General features: G+C 40.5%; 1 protein-coding gene across 4 annotated transcripts in view; it reads right to left on the reverse strand.

Moving 5' to 3' along the window:
• Positions 1 to 19,658, reverse strand: part of ltbp1 (latent transforming growth factor beta binding protein 1) — a 77,867-nt gene that overhangs the window by 10,188 nt on the left and 48,021 nt on the right. For 2 of the 4 annotated variants that reach the window (XM_081616107.1, XM_081616110.1), the window contains exons 11-20: positions 17,544 to 17,711; positions 15,165 to 15,338; positions 12,673 to 12,759; positions 12,347 to 12,472; positions 7,260 to 7,379; positions 6,656 to 6,775; positions 5,859 to 5,981; positions 4,808 to 4,933; positions 4,500 to 4,628; positions 3,369 to 3,497 (exon numbers count right to left, since the gene is read on the reverse strand). In XM_081616107.1, coding sequence (XP_081472233.1) covers positions 3,369 to 3,497; positions 4,500 to 4,628; positions 4,808 to 4,933; positions 5,859 to 5,981; positions 6,656 to 6,775; positions 7,260 to 7,379; positions 12,347 to 12,472; positions 12,673 to 12,759; positions 15,165 to 15,338; positions 17,544 to 17,711 — 1,302 coding nt within the window. The remainder of the gene's footprint in view (positions 1 to 3,368; positions 3,498 to 4,499; positions 4,629 to 4,807; positions 4,934 to 5,858; positions 5,982 to 6,655; positions 6,776 to 7,259; positions 7,380 to 12,346; positions 12,473 to 12,672; positions 12,760 to 15,164; positions 15,339 to 17,543; positions 17,712 to 19,658) is intronic. The other 2 variants (XM_081616108.1, XM_081616109.1) reach the window with 2 other exon arrangements.

Genomic DNA, 19,658 nt, shown 5'->3' on the forward strand with positions numbered 1-19,658 from the left:
AATTTATTATTTATATGGCCCATTTTTGGTCTCATCTGGTATTTTTAATTACCTTTGATAGTCTTTATGGGAACCAAAGAATTGTGGGATGATCATCTTAGAGCTAAAGTCTGATTTAAGTTTACCTCAAACTTAAAGCTACGAATGGTTAAGTTTGGTGTGATTTTTTTTCTCTGAGTTCCAATTTATTATTTATTTATTTTAACTACAAGCTGTAAAACAACAGTATTTGTAAAGTTTTATTTTTATTATTTTTTATTAATCCTGCATCTGTCAGGGCAACAAAGTTCAAATAAATGTTTGATTTAGCAAGTTCACTGAAAATCCTAAACAGTCATGTGTAAATTCATTTCAGTGTAATCCCTAGGTCAATAGTTAGGGTAAAAAGAAAAATATGCAAAGTACAAACAGAACAAGGGTGATGATAAACAGGACACATTGTTAAATAGTCCTGTTTAAAAAGAAGTAAAGTTCCCTTTGGTTGGAGGGAAATGACACAATTAAAGGGGAGGACAGATTGAAATCGGAGAGGAAACAGACGGTGCTGGCTGATCAGACAGCAGACCGGGCTGGAAAAGAGGAAGAAAGTGAAATAACACTCATTCTAAATGGTTAGTGGTACACCACCGCTGTTGGCTTCCAGTCTGTGTGTTTGTGTGTAAGTGATTCCATGTGTAAGGGCCACAGTGCAGGGACGGTTTGGCAGCTGGCTGGACTGAACTCGGGTGGGACCAGGAAACCGTGCCAAGGAACAGATGGCAATTGTGTTTAAATGGGCATGCAGCGAATACTGTATTCTAAGTCTGGAAACAAAATGTGTGTTTTGGTGGCATTGCCCACTAAGTGTGCATGTGTGTGCGTGTTTGCGTGCATGTGTGTGTACCAGGTTTTTATATCCTTTTGGGGACCTATTTATGTCTGCAATGTGGGGCTGTGGGGACCACTGCTCCTTGTGGGGACATTTTCTTGGCCCCCATGCGGGGAAATAATGTTTTTAGGTTAGGGGTTAGGCTTAGGACTAAGGTGTGAATTGACTTTTGATGAGGGTTAGGTTTAGAAGTATGTGATGGTTTGGGGTATGGGTAGGGATATTGTGGGCGGGTGTGCATGTGTGTGTGTATTTGTGTGTAGTGGCTGGGAATAGGTTGTGACAAGCTGTCCTTCTGGAGGAAATCAAACTAGATGGGAACAGCATGGAGCCTTTCAGCTTCTCCAAATCAAATCTGAACAAAACCATTGGTTTTCAGCCTGACCTCCATGTCCTTCCATTCCACTGGGATGCATTATTATGCTCATTATTCTGGCTTCCAAATCTTATCTGTAGTCACTGCTATAGCCAAAGATGACACAAGCAAACTGTAACTGCTAACCCGCATGGTCCGACTGCTCTGATATCCTTTCTGATATTCTTTCTGAATACAGAGTCCAGGACAGGAAAGCAGTAAAGCTGTGTAGGGAGAGCAGCTTTAAGTACAGCCATTTTGTCACTTTAGAACCGTAACCATGAGTTTCTTTTATTGGGATTTAATGTGATAGACTAAACATAAAGCAATGTGTCACAGTAAAGTGGAAAGTAAATTCACAGATTTTCACAATGAAATCCTAATGACGTGGCAAGGATTTCTATTTACCTCGCTTTACTTTTATACCCCTCAGTAAAGTTTACTGCAACCAATTACCAGCTGCAGACTTACCAAAGCATGGATCCACCTAATCTGTCAGGGATGGCAGGAGAAGCAGTAATAAGAAAAGCAGCCAAGAGGCACATATTCCACATACACAAATATTACCAGTATGCACAAAGCATTCAGTTGGCCCATGGTTAAAAAAATATTCACGGAACTCCAGAGGCGGTGTTGGTGTTCCCGCTAAATCCTGAATATGCCCAATTTGGGTTGTCTTGGAGTTTTTATCGCAGCCTGTGGGGTTTTTCCTGTCTGGGAACGAGAATACGACCTGCTGAATGTGACAGGTAGCCAATCAGAAAGCGCGGTGACGCAAGAACAGAGGGGAATCCCAAACAGCTGACATATCGAGCAACTGAGTCTGGTGGATATCGGAGATGATATGTGGAAATGTTTATTATTAAATCTAACGGTCATTATTATGTTTATTCAGTTAAAAATGTTAACTATGAAAAAACATATTCACCTCCAAATCATAGAGCAGCAAACAGAGCGGCTGCTCCCGTCGTCTTTTATCCACTGGCTTTTCTTTTTGTTACATCTTTTATCTCTTAAAATGACTCCACAAACTATCACTATTGCTTCTACATAGTCATCCGTGTTTGGTTATTCTAAATTCCCGCTATGTTGGGGGGTTTTGCTGGATTGTCCTCTGGAATCGGGATGTTCGTGACTGGAATCGGTTGGTGTGGTGTGCTGCTCCTGCCTTGGACACACGAACCGATCGAACCCGTTGTACTTTCATCAGCTCTGTGGTCACAGAGGTTTGGAGAATCGGCCGACAATTCTTAAATCTTTCCGTCTAAACCAGACTTAAGACTCACAAGCTCTACTCCTCTTCTCTCGACCACTGCCCAAACGCTCCAACTCTGGTCGCTATGGTAACGTTGAAATATCCCTTCAAAATAAGATACAGATGTGCCACAAAAACGAATATTTTACTTTCGTGAAAATTTTAACTCACGACACTGACTAACGGGAGCCCTGAGCTTGTTTCTCTGCAATGAGACGGTCCCATCTGGGAGTGATGGGAGACAATGACACCCAAAGTGTTGCTTATATCCACAGCCTGCTTGGTCTCTACGTGGCGAAGCAGCTTGAAGCTTCATTGCCTCATTAGCAGTCGGTCGCCGCATGTTACGCAGAGCGGGTTTGTAATGTCGGAGCCACCTACCGGTCCAGGTTAAATCCATCCCGTCTCTTCTCTGGGCCTTTTCCCCTTCGCAAAGAAACTTTCCAAATACATTTGATCTGTTTCTTACTCATTTTGCTGTTTGTGGCCTCAATGTTGGCGCGCAAGTAACCGAGAGAATCCGGTTAAAGGATTTTCAAAATAAAAGATCCTCCAGACTTAAATAATACATAAAACGGAAATATTTCACTATTTCTTGATTGGCCCGGTACCAATTGGTCCACGGACCGGAGGTTGGGGACCGCTGGTTTACAGGACACACTTCCTGCTAAAGAGCCCCCTGGTGGTTGAAGAAAAATCTAAATATAAACCATAAAATACTATATATTCTGGTATTGAATGCTCTCAACACCAGAGAGCATTCAAAAATCTGAATGCTCTCTGGTATTGTTCAGGGGGCCGGACCAAATGTGGAGGCGGGCCGGATGTGGCCTGCGGGCCGTAGTTTGGGGACCACTGCGATACACACTCGATGTGAGCCAAACACTCACCCTCGCAGGCGTGGCCGTCCTGGGACTCCTGGTAGCCTTGGTCACAGAGACACTGGAAGGAGCCCAGCCGGTTCTCACAGTAGCCGTGGGGCCCGCAGCGCGTCTCGTTGAGCCCGCACTCATCAATGTCTGAAAACAGCAGGAATCAGAAAAAAGCTCAACGACGGCACCCCTCACATGCCTCAACGTTAGCCTTTCAATTTTATGTTTTGTATTTTATGAGGTGTAAGAATGAAATATCTGACCAAACATCTGCCTTTCCTCACTTTCCTCTGGAGACACATTAAAACCTGCAGCATTAAGAGTGAAAGAGGAATAGTGCACTGTAATGAATGCTGGTATGCTCTATAACTAAAGGACCCACCATAAAAAATATACACCCAGACTGCTACACACACACACACACACATTCTCACTGGAGTCTGAGTTTGCATAAATCACGAGAGAGAGGTCAACAAATATTCCTGCAAGTCTAGACAGCAAGCTTAAAGTCTTCCGTCTGCTTCTCTTCCTGTTCCTCTCGGGTTTTCGGAGGTAACAGAGGGAGCATGAAGCAGCTCTGACAGACAGCCCTGGACTCCCTCCACGGTGCTGAAAGCTGGGGCAACACATCTCAAGGAAATTGTTGATATTCTTCTCATCTGCCGTATCCCCCGAGTGTCTCAGAGTGATGGAGATACAGAATAGGGTGATGAAAACCAGGGCAGACATGGTGACACATAGCTGTTGTTTGCCTTGACAACTGCTCTGGAGAGCTGTCGGCACCTGAGGCATTGAAAATGGTTGAATCTGAATAAATCAATGGTGCCTGGAATCCAACAGAAATATTGCGCGAAGCGGCTGAAGTTAACAACACGTGTATGGAAACCAACCAGGATTCCAGAAATGATTATTTTTAATAAAAGAATGGAAAGAAAATTTATTGTAGGTGCACACAATAGAAAACAATATGTAGTTATTTCTATACATTGTAACTTAACCCACTGAATGTGATTCTGCATCAGGATAAACCAAAGTGTTCCACAATCACACCGTTCCTACGGTTTAAAATGGTATTTATTAGGTATATTTATTAAGCATATTTATCCTTCCCAAACAATTGGTGTGTTTGTGTATGTATAGATGTCTTACCATCACAAGAGGGCGCATGGAGGCTGGCGGTGAACCCACTGTCACACACACACAGATAGGAGCCTTCGGTGTTGAGACATGAACCATGAGGGGAGCAGAGCTCAGCCTCCTCCACACACTCGTCCACATCTGGGAAGTGACAGGCCAAGCCAGCAGAGAATGGAGTTTAAATAACTTTATCTAGTTTCACTGAGGTGTCTGGCAGCTTTACAGCAGCTAAGATGTTGAAGCCCCATCAGTTCAAAGAGGAACTTCAACCTCAAAACACATAAACAATAGCAACCACATAAAGCAGCGTGACTCGTCACCTATGCAGCTGGTGCCATTGATCTGCCTGAAGCCCTCGGGGCAGGTGCAGGTGTAGGAGCCCATGTTGTTGACACACTCTCCCACAGACACACATGGAGAAACCTCCTCCTGACACTCATCCACATCTGGATTGTAAACACAGGAGGAAAAGTCAGTTTGTTTGGTCTATTTTTATCGATTAGGATAGTAAAACTGGAGGGTGTATTTGCCGCATTAAGTATTAACATGCCAGGTTTGGATTCAGATAAGCATGTTGTTATTTGAATCCAGATAACATAACAACAACGTATCCTTTTTTGTTATTTAAAAACAAAAAAGGAAGACAGACAAAAGAAATAAAAGCCACTAGTCATGCATCTACCGTAAACTATCACAGTCACCATAGTTTGCAGAGTATACTTTAGTAAAAAGAAGTTATTAGATTATCTAATTCAGTGAAAGACACAGAACAAGGGTAAAGAGAGTTTCTGTCCACATTTAGACAGGCTATTAAAAAGAAACTAATTAGTTATGAAAACATTTTAGATTTTGATTTTTGACCAATTTATCCAGAACACAGTTGCATTTCACAATATCATTAAAAAAATGTATTCTGCACTTCAATTTAAAAAGTGAAATGAAAATAATAAATTATTGGGAAGTCTCACTCAGTTTTATCGATCTATTTCTCTCAGTTTTTATGTTTAGGGTTGTAATCTTCTCAAAGCTGGGTTGTTTCTGTTTCTTATATATATATGTTTTACCACACATTTTCCTTCCACTCGATTTTTCAATAACATACTTGACTACAGCAGTCTGTGACCAATTGTAGCCCAGCTTTTGGTGGATTTCTGCGGTCTTCTCCATTATTGTGTAGATAAAATACATCATCCTGAAAGCAATAAATCTATGTAATGAGTTTTACTCTCTGAATATAAAAAAAAATTATTTCAATGATGCTCTACCATACGGAGAGACATACCTGCACATCAACCACTGATTAATAGATAAAAGCGAGAGCCTGACTCATGCTGAATGATTAACAGTTAAGTGTGAGTGATAAATACAAACCATCACACTGGTCCCCAGCTGATGACACTCTGAACCCGGGTTCACACTGACACAGGAACGAGCCTTCAGTGTTCAGGCAGTGGCCTCTGACACACACCCGCTCATCATGGCACTCGTCTACATCTGGAAAGATACAAAGGTTTGCACTGTACATCATCAACGAAGTGTTAATCGTTGTTATGTGTTATTGCATAAACAGTGTGCTTTTTCAGTATTCTTTTTCAGCAGCCAATTCTGACACAGTCAATTCAGACAAATCTGAGAACTGATCCAGTTCAAAGCTGAGGTTTAAAATTCAGCTACAATCACACAAAATAATACATTTTGAAGAATTCTTCATACTTAACTAGTACATTTGAGATTTGTTGTCCAATGGGCACCTGAGACCGTGGAACATTTTACATTTCTGTTTTCAATCAGCTGTGATTTTGTGTCCAGAATAGCCTTGTTTTAAAACAAGGCTAATCTTACATCTTGCTGTCTCACCTTGACATTTATGTAAAGTAATGTAAATCTGAGAATTGATCCAGTTCAGTGTTGAGGTTTTAGCTTCTGCTACAATCACACAAAATGAAGAATTTCATGTTTGGTCAATATTAAACTTATGTACTAAAGCAGAGAGCAATAATATTTAAACTCAGGTATGTTAACCAATGACAGGAAATTTTGACGTTCACATTAAGGAACTATTGTTCAGATTTTAGTAAGAATCAGGCCGTCCTAGACCAGGTTGGTTACAATAACAGAGTATCAATCTACCAATGCGATGGTAGGTTGATCCAAAGTGTCAGACCTACCAATGCAGCGACCTCCTTGGCCTACAAAACCAAGAGGACAGGCACCACAGCTGTAACCTCCAGGCTCATTGTAGCAAATACCTGAAGGACACACTGTCCTGTTTTCACACTCATCAATGTCTGTGAAGAAGAGACAAAAGAAAAGCAGACAGCTGTGATTTTGTGTCCAGTTTCAGCTCCTGTATGAATGGCGCTCTTGAAGAGCTCCTCCTTCTGCCGCTCAGCAGCCAATTAAACTCCAGGGAATTATCTGAGATACAATGCTGTTAGCATTTGGACTGGTTATATCATTCCCAGAAGCAATCAGAAGATGCCTCTCAACAGACAGTCCCATTGACGGCATGTGCATTAAAATAAAAAGAAAACTTGTTAAGGGCGCAATGGACAGAAACGTTATGTTTCAGGATAACAAGACATAGCCACCATCTTACTATCTCACCTTGACGTTTATGTAAAGCTATATAAATCTGAGAATTGATCCAGTTCAGTGTTGAGGTTATTCACACAAAGGAACTATTCTTCACATTTTAGTAAGAATCAAGCAGTCCTACATCATATTAGTTACAATAACAGAGTATCAGTGAACATAAGGAGTCAGACTTACCAATGCAGCGACCTCCTTGGCCTACAAAGCCAAGAGAACAGGCACCACAGCTGTAACCTCCAGGCTCATTGTAGCAAATACCTGAAGGACACACTGTCCTGTTTTCACACTCATCAATGTCTGTGAAGAAGAGACAAAAGAAAGACAGACAGCTGTGATTTTGTGTCCAGTTTCAGCTCCTGTATGAACGGCGCTCTTGAAGAGCTCCTCCTTCTGCCGGTCAGCAGCCAATTGAACTGCAGGGAATTATTTGAGATCAAATAGTAGTGCAGATGTAAGCTAGCATTTGGACTACGGTAGTTATATAATTGCTAGAAGAGGAGACACCTCTCACCAGACACTCTGAGTTCCCCTTTGAGGACACATGCAAATGTAAAAGCAAAAAAAAAGTTGTTCAGGGCACGGGGGACATAAAGCTTATGTTTATGGATAACTGACCAAACAAAGAGGGTAATAAGAGAAGGGGGAAGACATGCAGCAAAGGCACCAGGTCGGGAATCGAACCTGTGACGGCCACGTCCAGGACTAAGGCCTTGGGTTGTGCTTAATCCCTGCGCCACCACATCACCTCGAGCTGGAAAATTTTAACTAAGGGTTGGAGTCATTTGTCTTTTTTCTAATTTTAAAAATGTAAACACTGTAATTCCTTAAAATATTATTTTTTAGTTTATTTCAGATAGAGGGTTACTTTTATTGCTAAATTACTTATTTCTAAGGTCACTTTTGCTTTCCTTATTGTTTTTCTTTTGGCCATTTCTTGAAATGATCTGTGAGATGCTTTAGTGAAAACAATACATGAAGCCACAGCTATGTCAGATGCAAATAAAACTAACAATTCAAGAAATTACTTAAAATTGTACCTCAACCACAGACACATTTTCCAATAGTTAAGGGATTTTGTGAGACAATTCTGAGAAAATCCTTCTGACACTGTTGGTGACAATAACAGTTTTCTTGTGAGATCTGCGTATGTTGTTATTGCTTATATATCAAATCTTCAAACAGGATATTTCCAGGGATCTGTGACTCAGTGGAAGGTATTAGTCCACAATAGAGTCATCTGTTGTTCCCCTCCTGTACTGCTCGTCTTCTCCCTTCTCTTTCTTTCAGGTTTCTGTCTCTAAAGGTCATTAAGTATGACACTGGGTTCAAGCTGTGGCTTAAGGCTGGTTTCAAATTGTGCAGTTATCAGCTTTCATAGACATGATCATTAGTCAAGAGAAAACTGCAAAAAAAATTATAAGAGTTCATAATGTTAGTTTCTTTTCATCGAGATAGCACTCCTATATTTGTGAAATAATTCTGCTGTGGAAAAAAAAACAAACTTCTTCAGCCCTTAGCAATCAATTTGTTCTTAGGAAAATTGACTGCTAAAATTAGACCAGCCCACAAATTTGCTAAAGTCCTCTGGAAGGAAATGTGTCATCATGAGAGTCTGCGAGAAGGTTTTGTTACCTTTTCCCTGCAATAAAGATAGAGATGCAATAAATTTTGCGAGACTAAGAACATGTTTTTTGGCATTTTCATGGTAGCCAAGAACGGTTTCAAATGACAGAGTAGCGCTGAAGTTTGATGAAGCCGGGCCTTAAAAGAGCATGAAAAATGAAGTTACTAATTGGAGACTTGCTACGGACTTGGACAAGAAAAAGCAGACACTTGCGTCTGCGCTGGGGCTCAAAGGTAGAGCTGGAGAGACTGCTTTGGAAACATCCATAAAATGGTACATGGCCTGTACTTGTTTAGCGCTTTATCCAGTCCAGAGTTCAAAAGTGCTTTACGCTACATTCAGTCATTCACCTACACACACATGCATTCACATGCTGATGGTGGTAAGGTACTGGATTCTAGCTGTCAACAATACAGTTTAATGTCCATGGGGTTCTACATAACAGACTTTGAGCAACGACACAACCACATGAAGAAGTACAACTACCCTCCTTGATGCTACACTGGCATGTAAACTCCTGGACATGGCATGTCTCGAGGAGCAGAATATGTAGCTTGCTCTGTCAAATCCTTGAACACAGTTCAAGTTCAGATTGAAGCAGATTTTTGGAGAAAAAAAAAAATCAGAGCAAGAAATGGAAGTGAGACTCGATATGCCGCGTTTTGTTTTATTTATTTATTTTTTTAAGAGCAAAGACCACCGGGCAAATTCAGAGCAGACAGCTGCAGTCTCAGCAAAGTACAAATCCATTTGACAAATATGGGGCATTTGTCCATTAGGCCAAAGACTGCCTGCATCAGAGAAGTGAAGTAAAGTTGACAGAAGATGAAAATATGGATAAATGTAGCATTATATTATTTACTAAGGTAATGAGAGACTTTGAGGTCTTCCAAACCGAATCACTGGGATCAGCTGTCATTGACACTGCATGCATGTGTAAGTGGTAGCAAGTAGCAGGATAGTTGCATAAATGAATTAAGCTAAAGCCAAATTGACAAAATGCTGTAGACCTTTCAAGTCTGGAGATGGTCACCTGGTACACTACAACAGAAAAAATGAACCTTCGAGCCAAGATCGGGCAAAGAAAGTGCCACATTGAAACTGAAGTGATTGATATTCCTTTATTGTTGAACACAATGTCTCTAAAGAGAACAGGAACTATTTTAGACATGGAGAACGACAGAATTGTCATGTCCAAGCAACACTTTCCTCTTGAGCTCACTAGTTCGAAACACTACCGTGTGGACCTTAGAGATGAAAATGCAATTACGTGAGTGGCAAAAAAAAGTGAAGTCCTTATTATCATAGCAGATATGTCTACAAAAGAGAAACAAAGTTCTCCAGAGGCTTCACAAGCAATTTGGCCATGCCTTCACAGACCGGCTGCAGAGCCTCATTCACAGCTCTAGAAATATACTGACAGACTGTCCAATCATCTTACAGGAGAGCAATATACCCTGCGATATATATAGATGAGACACAGCAAGATCAAGCCTGCTGTTGGTTTACCCTTATATTACAATGAGATGGTGGATATGAGTTGGATGCTGGCAGATGGTACCTGGACATCATCAAATGTATAACACATGTTTCTGCATTGGAAACATTGTCAGGACCAAAAAAAAAAAAATCTTCTATAACTTGTTTATTCACTAGTGGATAAGTGTCCGCGGTGCCCCCAAACAGAACAGGCAATGTTGGAGAGGTCAACAATAATTAAGTTTGAAACATGGCAGATACTGTCTGAGATCCTCCTGAAGGTAAAAAAAGAAAAATGGGTGTGGCTGGCAAAGGGTTCTGAACTGGGGTCTTAAGGGCGAAAACAGCACATAGTTAGAGTCAGCTAACATGTAGCAGTATGGTACGGCTCTAACTGGCAATAAATAAACTTTGCATAATGGTGAGAAACAATTATTCACCTTTTAGTGCACATACCTCAAACTGTATTTCATTTAGTAAATGTCGGGGCACACACTGGTTAAACCAGTGTAAGCTGAAGTTTTAGTTGGCACGTGCATACATGATAGTTGAATAAACGTTGCACCACATGTTTCACCACAATGCGGTGTTTCTCTCTCTAGGATCCCAACTATGTCTCAAACCATATTCTTCTCAGTGTGTTTTCTCTATTATTCCTGTTAATACATATTGTGGTTGCATATAAATAAGCTCTGTACATTTATTTTTATTTTTCTATACAGAAATCTAAATGCGATCCCTCTCCCTCCACAAAGACGGAGATGAGATTTTACCGCAGCTACGAGGAAATAATCATGAGGCCAGTTTGCCCAGGCAGCACTGATTCAGTGTCGTTTTGGTGGGCAGGGAGTGCTGGGCTGAAATGGCAGGAAACCACATAATGATAGAGTGAATTGTATTTATGTCCACACAAGAGTGGTGAGGCCAGTGGGTGCACAGACTAGTAACAGCCTGATTGCTAGTCTCTTCCAAAATTCCACTGATTTATAAGTCCTGTTAATATCAAAATATTTAGTTAGGCTGAACATTTGTTCTTTTTGGAAGTTGTGGTTGTTTGTATGGTTGCGTCTATCAGGAGGCAATTTGTTCCATAAATCTATCATCATAATTTGACCATCAGGTCAGTAAATTCCTCAATCACAAACCCTGAATCACCAGTGACCTAAAAGAACTCCCTCACCAAAAAGAGTCTTCAGGGAGGAAGACAGCAAATTCCTGATGAATGAATGAAGACTGGAAACAATAATGAGATATACAGGAAGAAGGTAGACAGTAAACTCCAGCAAAGCAATGCTAGACGTGTGATGAAAAGGACCTCAGGCCTCAAGCATAAAAAGGAACCGGTTGATGACAGCTTGGACAAAACCAATAAACCGAACACATTCTTCAGTTGGTTCAGATAAAGATTGTCAAGATTCTCTCATTATTTTGATATTCAAAAATAAGACACTTCCAGTCAGATGTATTGTTATACATTCAGGAAAAAAAGAGTTGTGTGTTTTTAGGGTGCATTCACATCACCTCTGTTTAATCTGCTTTATTCAAGCTCTGAATAATTTGCCTAGAAAGTCCAGTTGCTTTGTGAGATGTGAATGTGTAACTGAATTCTGATGCGGACCAAAACAGCAAACTCTGGTCCGTCTCTACAAAACTAGGTCTCAGTTCAATTGAAGTGAACTCTGGTGCCATTTCGAATGCATGTGTGTATGTCAAGCTTTTCGGGGCATTCTGGGTAAATACACACACAAAAAAAATATTTGTCTAGCGATAGAGAAATGGCTCCTGGTCTTTTGCCACAGACAAAAGAGAAACCCTTCGTCTGTAGACAACCTTCAGTATCAGTCTTAGCAATTTCTCCAACATCAACCAAAACTTTTCAAACAATCATGATTTGTTCTGCATTTGTTGAACTGAATTTGTTTCTGTGGTATTTTCACACTGCAATTTGCAAGAAGCTGGATGCTCCAAACATGCAAAAGATTCATTTTTTCACAAACTGTTGGAGATTTTTTTTGAAAAAGAAGACTGATTTCACATTGATTAGAAACAAAACCTTAACTGCATGTATCTGCTGAGCTCCGCATGCGATCCCTTCTGAACTCTCTAGTAAAACATGCAGCTCTAGACGTGTTTCAGACGAACTCCCTCATTCCATCCTTACCTACGCAGGTGCTTTGGCTGCCATCCAGGTGGAATCCCTCTTCACAGTGGCAGATGTAGCTCTCAGCTGTGTTGTAACAAACCCCCTGCCCGCATATGGAAGGGTTGATCTGGCACTCATCCACCTCTGAGAAAAACAGGCAAATATAAATTGCTTCCACAGGAATGGAAGAAACAACATACTGCAATTTGCTATTATAAAGAAATACCAGCGGTATACAGTTGGCCTAACATTTGTATAATGTTTGACAATATTTGTCTTTTAAATGTTGCACAGTGATATGAAACCATCAAAAAACATGAAAACCAGTCAGGCAGGAAACTGACCAGCTAACTGAGTGGGTGCGATGTCCTGACCCGCATTGGATGGGAGAATCTCCACCGGGGCAGGAGGAGACGTTTTCTCAACAACTTCTATCAAATAAAGAAAAAAAAAAAACAAAGGACACACCACCATAGACATTTTTAAACAATACAACATATATAGAGACTCAACTTATAGAGAGACAGGCATTATTGGAAAATATCTAGTTCGGTGTGCAGGGTTTCCTTTACTGTGCACAAGCACAGGTAGATAAGCATGACCAGAGTGCCACATCTCAACATGAAATCAAAGGTACAGAGGGTAACATAGCTTCATAATCCCAGGCCAAATAAGACAGAAATAGCCTTCAAACCCCATTACCCACGACAACAATCTCAGTATTTTAAAGAGATTGCGTTAAAATATTTTGATAAAATTAGCCGTCCTTTATGGAAATACTTAAATAAAGGATTCTAACATCTCCTTGAAGACCGAGATTAAGTAACAATATCATTAAAGCCTTTTCAAATATATTTTAGCCAGTGAAGTTACAATTTATTTGCTGAATAAACATAAAAAAGCAATCCCAGCTGCCCAGGGTTGTGGATCATTCACCAATTTCAGATTTAAATGCAGCAGAAGTGCTGCTGCAGCAAGTGTTATGTTAAAAAAAAATTAACTTAAAAGGATGACAAAAGCCCTGCATGTCATCTGAAACTAAGACTTTGCAAGACACCGCTGTCAGTATATTCACATGTTGATGGGGAAAAGTTCCATGTTTAGACAAGATCGCCAAGCCACCTTGACTCTGCTGTAGTTGCCATGCCACAGCACTAGATGGCACGTGAGCTTAGCATGCGACTGTAACTCTTCACCTGACTGGTCTGTGAAGTATCTGGATCAATCGCAAAGTACGTTTCCATTTACGATGAACCAACTTCCATGTAACACATACATATTTCACATCAGAATATGTGTTAAATTGAACAGGTTGCGCAGCATAGTACAATGCTATCCGCCATTTTTTTTACTATGTGCCCGAGCATGTGCAGAGCAAACCCTGCAGACATTAATTCGGTGCATGTGCATTCACACATCTGCATGGAGTGTTTCAGAGAAGTTCTGTGAGACTCCAATTACTGGCGACGTGTAAACTACAAACGGCAAAAATGTTACGGTTTCACTGAAAAAAACAGCTCAGTGTAAACGGGGTCTTAAAGCCCCCTGACAAGGAAAAACTTCCCCCTACCACATGGTTGAGTTGCAACCAACCACCAGAGAAAAACACACTGTGGCACTGTAAAGGTTTACAGCATCAATAAAAGCCTATCGGCTATGATTTTCATGCTAATAACTTTCATAATACTAACTGCTCAGTGGATGAGATCCTCATCTTGCCTTTTCTGACTGCGACTTACAGCACAACATTCAAAGTTTGCAGGATTTTGGTTCACTTTGCAAAGTTTTCTCTTTTCATGTGGGTTGCCAAACTTGGCTCATAACCAGGGCTGGAACAGCTTAAGCTGGTCTCCTTCTCTTAGCCAGGTTTCACCCCCCACCAGGCCTGACCTGCAGGCCGCTGGGCCGAGCCGTGTGTGAACTGAGCCCACACCGAGCTAAAGCAGTTTAATCTTTCCCCTAATGAAATATGAGGGATGTTTCTGTTAGGATTCATCATCCTACTCTCATGCAGACTCTCACTCCCAAATTAGACTTTCTAATGCTACACCGGAGTTGTAATTTGCCAGAGTGAGTATTTAACCCACAGTACTATAGTAACAAACAGAAAGCACTAAACAAGACAGAATAGGTCTTGTAGCGTCCATCCTGTAGCATCTTTATCTGTACTAAAAATGCAGAAATCATCTTTTTCCATTTTGCATGAGGGTGAGCTGCCAAATAAGTTCAGCTTGCCTGGTCACCTTAAAGTGCTCCATCTGGAAAACAGATGAGGCAGATCGCTGTATGACACCAGGTCCAACACCAGGTCTAGTATTAGACCTAGAAATCAAAATTTCTGGGTCAGTGAACCAAAACTGAAGAAAGCTTGTCTTGGTTCTGTGAGGATTTATTTTGCTTCTTAGAGATACTGCAGTAACATCCATGTTAATTAAAGGACTTGAGTGCTACAATATGAGAGAATGGGGTAAATATGATGACATATTTACATATGTGTCATTATATGTAAATGGTGGATGCAGATAACACATATTTTAATCTAAAATAGTTCCAGAAACATGACCAGTCAACCCATACAGCGTGTGCATGACAAGAAGATTCCTTCTTGAGCAGTTCCTGCTATAAAAAGAGAATGATACCCTGATTTAAGTTTTAACAATGCATGCAATACTAAAGCATGCATGACCAAAGAAAAGTCAGGACTGACAACAGGACAAGACCTTCTGGAACAGCAGACACACAGAATGTTAAGAGCTCTGCCAGAGACAAAAACATATGAAGCTGTTGGATTTTCATTCCCGTGGCAGATTTTAATCCTAAACGAATAAACCCTGACCTGGAAGAATCTCTTCTGGTGTCCCAAAGGCCTCCACTGGTTTCTCTGACGTTGGCAGGGGTTGCAGAGGTAACAGGTCAACTGGTTCCTGGAAAACGGTTACTGGCTTGTTTACTGGAGGGTTTGGTAAAACGGTGTAGCCCATTCCGCCGGGACAGATTTCTTTAAACAAGGCTACAGACAACACAAGCACAGGCAACAAAGCATCCCATCATTATTTTCAATAAGTAAAAGCATCATGTTAACTATTATTGGCAAATTCAAAACTATGACACCAATGTTGAAAGTTTAACTGCTGTTAACATATTAGGATAATTAAAAGATACATTTAGCAATAAATCCTAGAAAAAAAAGTCAAGCAGCATACCTCTCATGGACAGAATAGAATAGAATAGAATAGAAACATTCTTTATTATCCCCCAATGGGAGAATTCAGGTCTGTCACTATGGTTGCGTTCACACTGCAGCCTGAAGTGACCCAATTCCAATTTTTTTTTTTTTTAAGTAATGCGACCTGTGTCCGATCTTTTCATGGCAGTGTGAACAGCACAGGTCGGATTCTTTTTCGAATGTGACCCATATCCGATTCAAATGCGACCCAATGTCCAGGTCGCATTCATCCAAACTGAACGTCACTGATTCTCAACAAATCTCACTATTCTGCATCCTGATACGCGCAAGCGGGAAGAAAAACAACAATGACGGACTATATGAGGATGAAGTTGTTAATATGTTGCTCCGGCTGGGCAACAACTTCAAATATGTAAGCTAAGTTCCACCGTTAGCCTCCATGTTTACTTCCGCAAACACTGAGCACTACTTCTTTTTATGTTAGGTCGCATTTGGCAGAACACTGAGAACGCTGATGCTATTGCGCCCTCTAGTGCGCATGTGGGACACTTTCAGGTCGTTTGCCCGTTCACACTGCAGAAAGCATTTACTGGCAATGTGAACGGCCCCGGCAAAAAAATCGTAATCGCCAAAATATTGGAATTGGGTCACTTCAGGCTGCAGTGTGAACGCACCGTAAATCAGCAGATCATATAGACTTACATTAAAGTAAAAATATAAAACCAGAAAACAATAAGACAGTAAGGGAAAGCTTCCGGGATAGGGAAAAGAAAACTCTGTGGACTTATTAAAAAGTAAAATCAGAGCAAAGAAACATGTAACTGACTGAGGTAAATATATATTTTTGTTTCTATTTTTTTTTAATTATAAAATATGAACATATATTTGAATGTATGACAGAAAAGTATATTCCTCAAAGACATGGGAAAACAGTCCAGCCAGCAGCAGGGTCTTAGGGATGCAAACAATTAATCAACATACAATTAACTGATATACAATACAATTGACATACAATTAATGGTTTCTTAGATTAAAATTAGTTCCAATCAATTAACTAGTAACGTCCGCAGCGCCATCCAAAAGAGGGCGTTATCCTTAAGCAGAGCAAGCTGTAAGAGAAATAATAATTATGGAAGCTTTCCAGAACGGCAGAATGAAACAGCCGGTTCTGTTTTGAAATATAAACACTCGACAAACTCTTTAAGTTTCACCTTAACAGCGCTTATTCAGCAACTTCCAAACTGAATGTGCTGCAAAGAGGAGGAGAATATGAGAGCAAAGCAGATGGAATAACACAGAATAACTAACATGATGGGGAAGAAAAATGTGATGCCAATGAGCACGGTTGATTTTGTGTGCTGTAGTGAGTGAAGCTTTAAGATTGATCAGAGAGTAACCATAACAACCTGCTTGGAGGCGCTACAATACAAAGGAATCTGAATTAAAAGCATGACCAACAGCACAGAGCATCGCTCTCACCACTGACTGTAGACTGACATGCCAGCAGAGAACTACATAATTTTCCCTCCACTTCGTTGATACGAACATCCCAGTGTTCATGGGAAATTAAATGTTCCACATATTCTACTCTTTTCATCTTAAAATTTTCTATTTAGCAACCTAAGAGGTTCCAGTTTTCTTAGATTTTATAAATATGGCAACGTGTAATAATATGAGAAAACCGCAATTTTCTGTTTACTCAGCATAACACAGCTCAAAAAAATGTGTTAGAATATAACAATGTGCTTTGTTTTTAAAACAAAATTCAGCATAATATGAAAAATGTAGCCCTTCATCTTATGGAAAGACGGTCGACCCTGTGGACACAAAAGAAAACTCAGGTTTTTAATAAAATGGCCGCTTATCAATTAATTGTTAGTCGACCGATAAGATCAATCAACTTTGGATTAATTTATTAATTAATAATGGTCATACAGCAGTGATGGTCATAAAGTCACACAGCTGCTGGGAGGAAGGACCAGTGGTAACGCTCCTTAGCGATAAATACTCTGAGGCTGGGAGCCTTACCTGTTCCAGGAGGGGGGCATTTATCACAACGAGGGCCCCAGGCTTTGCCCACACTGCAGCAGCAAAGCTGCTTGCTCAGCTGGGCAGACACTGGGTGTAAGCACTGCCTCGCTGAGTTGACGTAGCGGAAGCAAGCGCCCTTTTCTTCCTGGACGGCAGGTGTGTTGGCTGAAGAGCAGCACCAGGAGGAGGACGGAGAACGTGGAGGTGTAGGAAATGGTAGACCAAAGCGTAGGAGACACATATTGAAGAGAGAGGACAAAACGTGAAGAAATAAAGCAGTTCCCTTCACCAGCGTAAACCTTCTCTCGCCCACAAATCCAAAAACACAACCCCCGACACATAAACAAGCATTCTACTGCTGGGTTATTCACAATGACATCTTGTGGTTTTGCAGAAACCCATCACTGGTATCTAAACAATCAAAGCTAAAAAAAAATAGAAACATATGTCAACAAAACAAAGAAAAGATTGCAAGATGGAAGAAAATAAGAAAAATGCCAATACGTCATGCACTAACACACAGATGCTGGCTGAGTTCAAGGCATGCAGGAGGTCACTGTTAAGAGGACAACAGCAAAAAGCGGCTTTTTGAAGTCACCAGATGGTATCTACACACCAAACAGTTACTTAGGCTTGCTAGGAAATACATTCCTGTTGTTTCACCAAGACATGTAAACACTGAATTTGTTAAACTCTACCGGGACCTTAATTGGAACTGTGTGTTTGCTTAGTCAACACACACTAAAGGTGGATCTAAAAGATGAACCCGTAAAAAACCACAATACACACAGGTAGGTAAGGTAGAGGCTCTACGATGTTGAATGAAGTCTTTGAAGTAGCAGAGGAATTTAAATAACTATAAAATGGCTTTAGAAAGAAAACTCACTAGAGGTTGTGATGTAGAGCAAAACGTCTGACCAAATCAGCCCAGAAAAGCTTCACCAGACAAAATAATTTTCAGTCATCTCAGTTCTCAGATCTGAATCTTATGCAGCAGGGGTCGCCATCTCAAGTCCTCGACAGCTGCTGTTCCCTGTTCCAACACACCTGAATCAAACGAATGGCTCATTACCAGGCCTCTGCCAAACTTAATGACACGCTGAAGAGGTAATTCAGCCTCCAGCTTTGTGGAACATCCTACAAGACAAAGAGCTGTGCTGCTGGAAAAATTTTAAATCCACTGACGATTTCCAAGTTTCAAGAATGAATACAGAAATGGATTGCTCAGCAAATCACTAACTGTGTCAATAAATGCAACAAAAACAATAGTAATATGAGTCAGGAATTCAAAAACATACTAAAGAGAAGAGTGATGAAAACTAAGGTTTTATTTGGTCTTAATCTTTGAAACAGACAAGCACTCATACACACACACTCACACACGCACTCTGCTCTGGTGCTCGACACACACGCTCACTATCAAAATTATGTTTATATCTTTTTGGTTTTTTTACTGTAATTTGGTAAACAAACCCATGTTGTCTCTATATGTTTCTGGCAGTGAGTCAGTATCAGACAGTGTTTTGTTGTCAAAGTGTGGTAGGAAATATCAACTTCAAAGGGTATGGAAACTGGCCAAACTTAGAGTTCATCACCAGCTGCATTTCCATTTACCATAAAATTGTGCAAAATGAACATGTAAAAATAAATTCGCTTAATAGAAACCTAGCAATGTTGGAAAAAAAAAAAGTTTTCCATGGAAAGTTTTTGTTCCTGGATGAGGTGGGGGATTTTGGCCATGTTAATTTAGATGTATTACTCAAAATTGCAATAGAGAGACTTTTTTTTGGACATTGTGCAAGTCACGTGATCAACAACTGGATGCAAGTACTGGCAAAAACCTAAAAGAAAATGACAGAAAGTGGTAGTAGGATGATGGTTTGTTTTTGTTTTTTTGTTTTTTTCAGACAATGTGCAGCTGGCTCCACCAGAGCTCTCACAGCATCACACTTCATAAAAAGTTGTGTGTCATCCTAAGGTGTTGAATCCATAGTTCTTCTGTTAAATCAGACTGAAATTTCCCCAAAATGCCACATACGTAGCCACTCCCAAGAATAACAGGCTTGTCACTCCAATGACTAAATAAGATACCAACGTGATGAGCGCTAGCGC

The sequence above is a fragment of the Poecilia reticulata genome, chromosome 15 (assembly GCF_904066995.2).
Source record: "Poecilia reticulata chromosome 15, P_reticulata-male-v2, whole genome shotgun sequence".
NCBI classification, from domain to species: domain Eukaryota; kingdom Metazoa; phylum Chordata; class Actinopteri; order Cyprinodontiformes; family Poeciliidae; genus Poecilia; species Poecilia reticulata.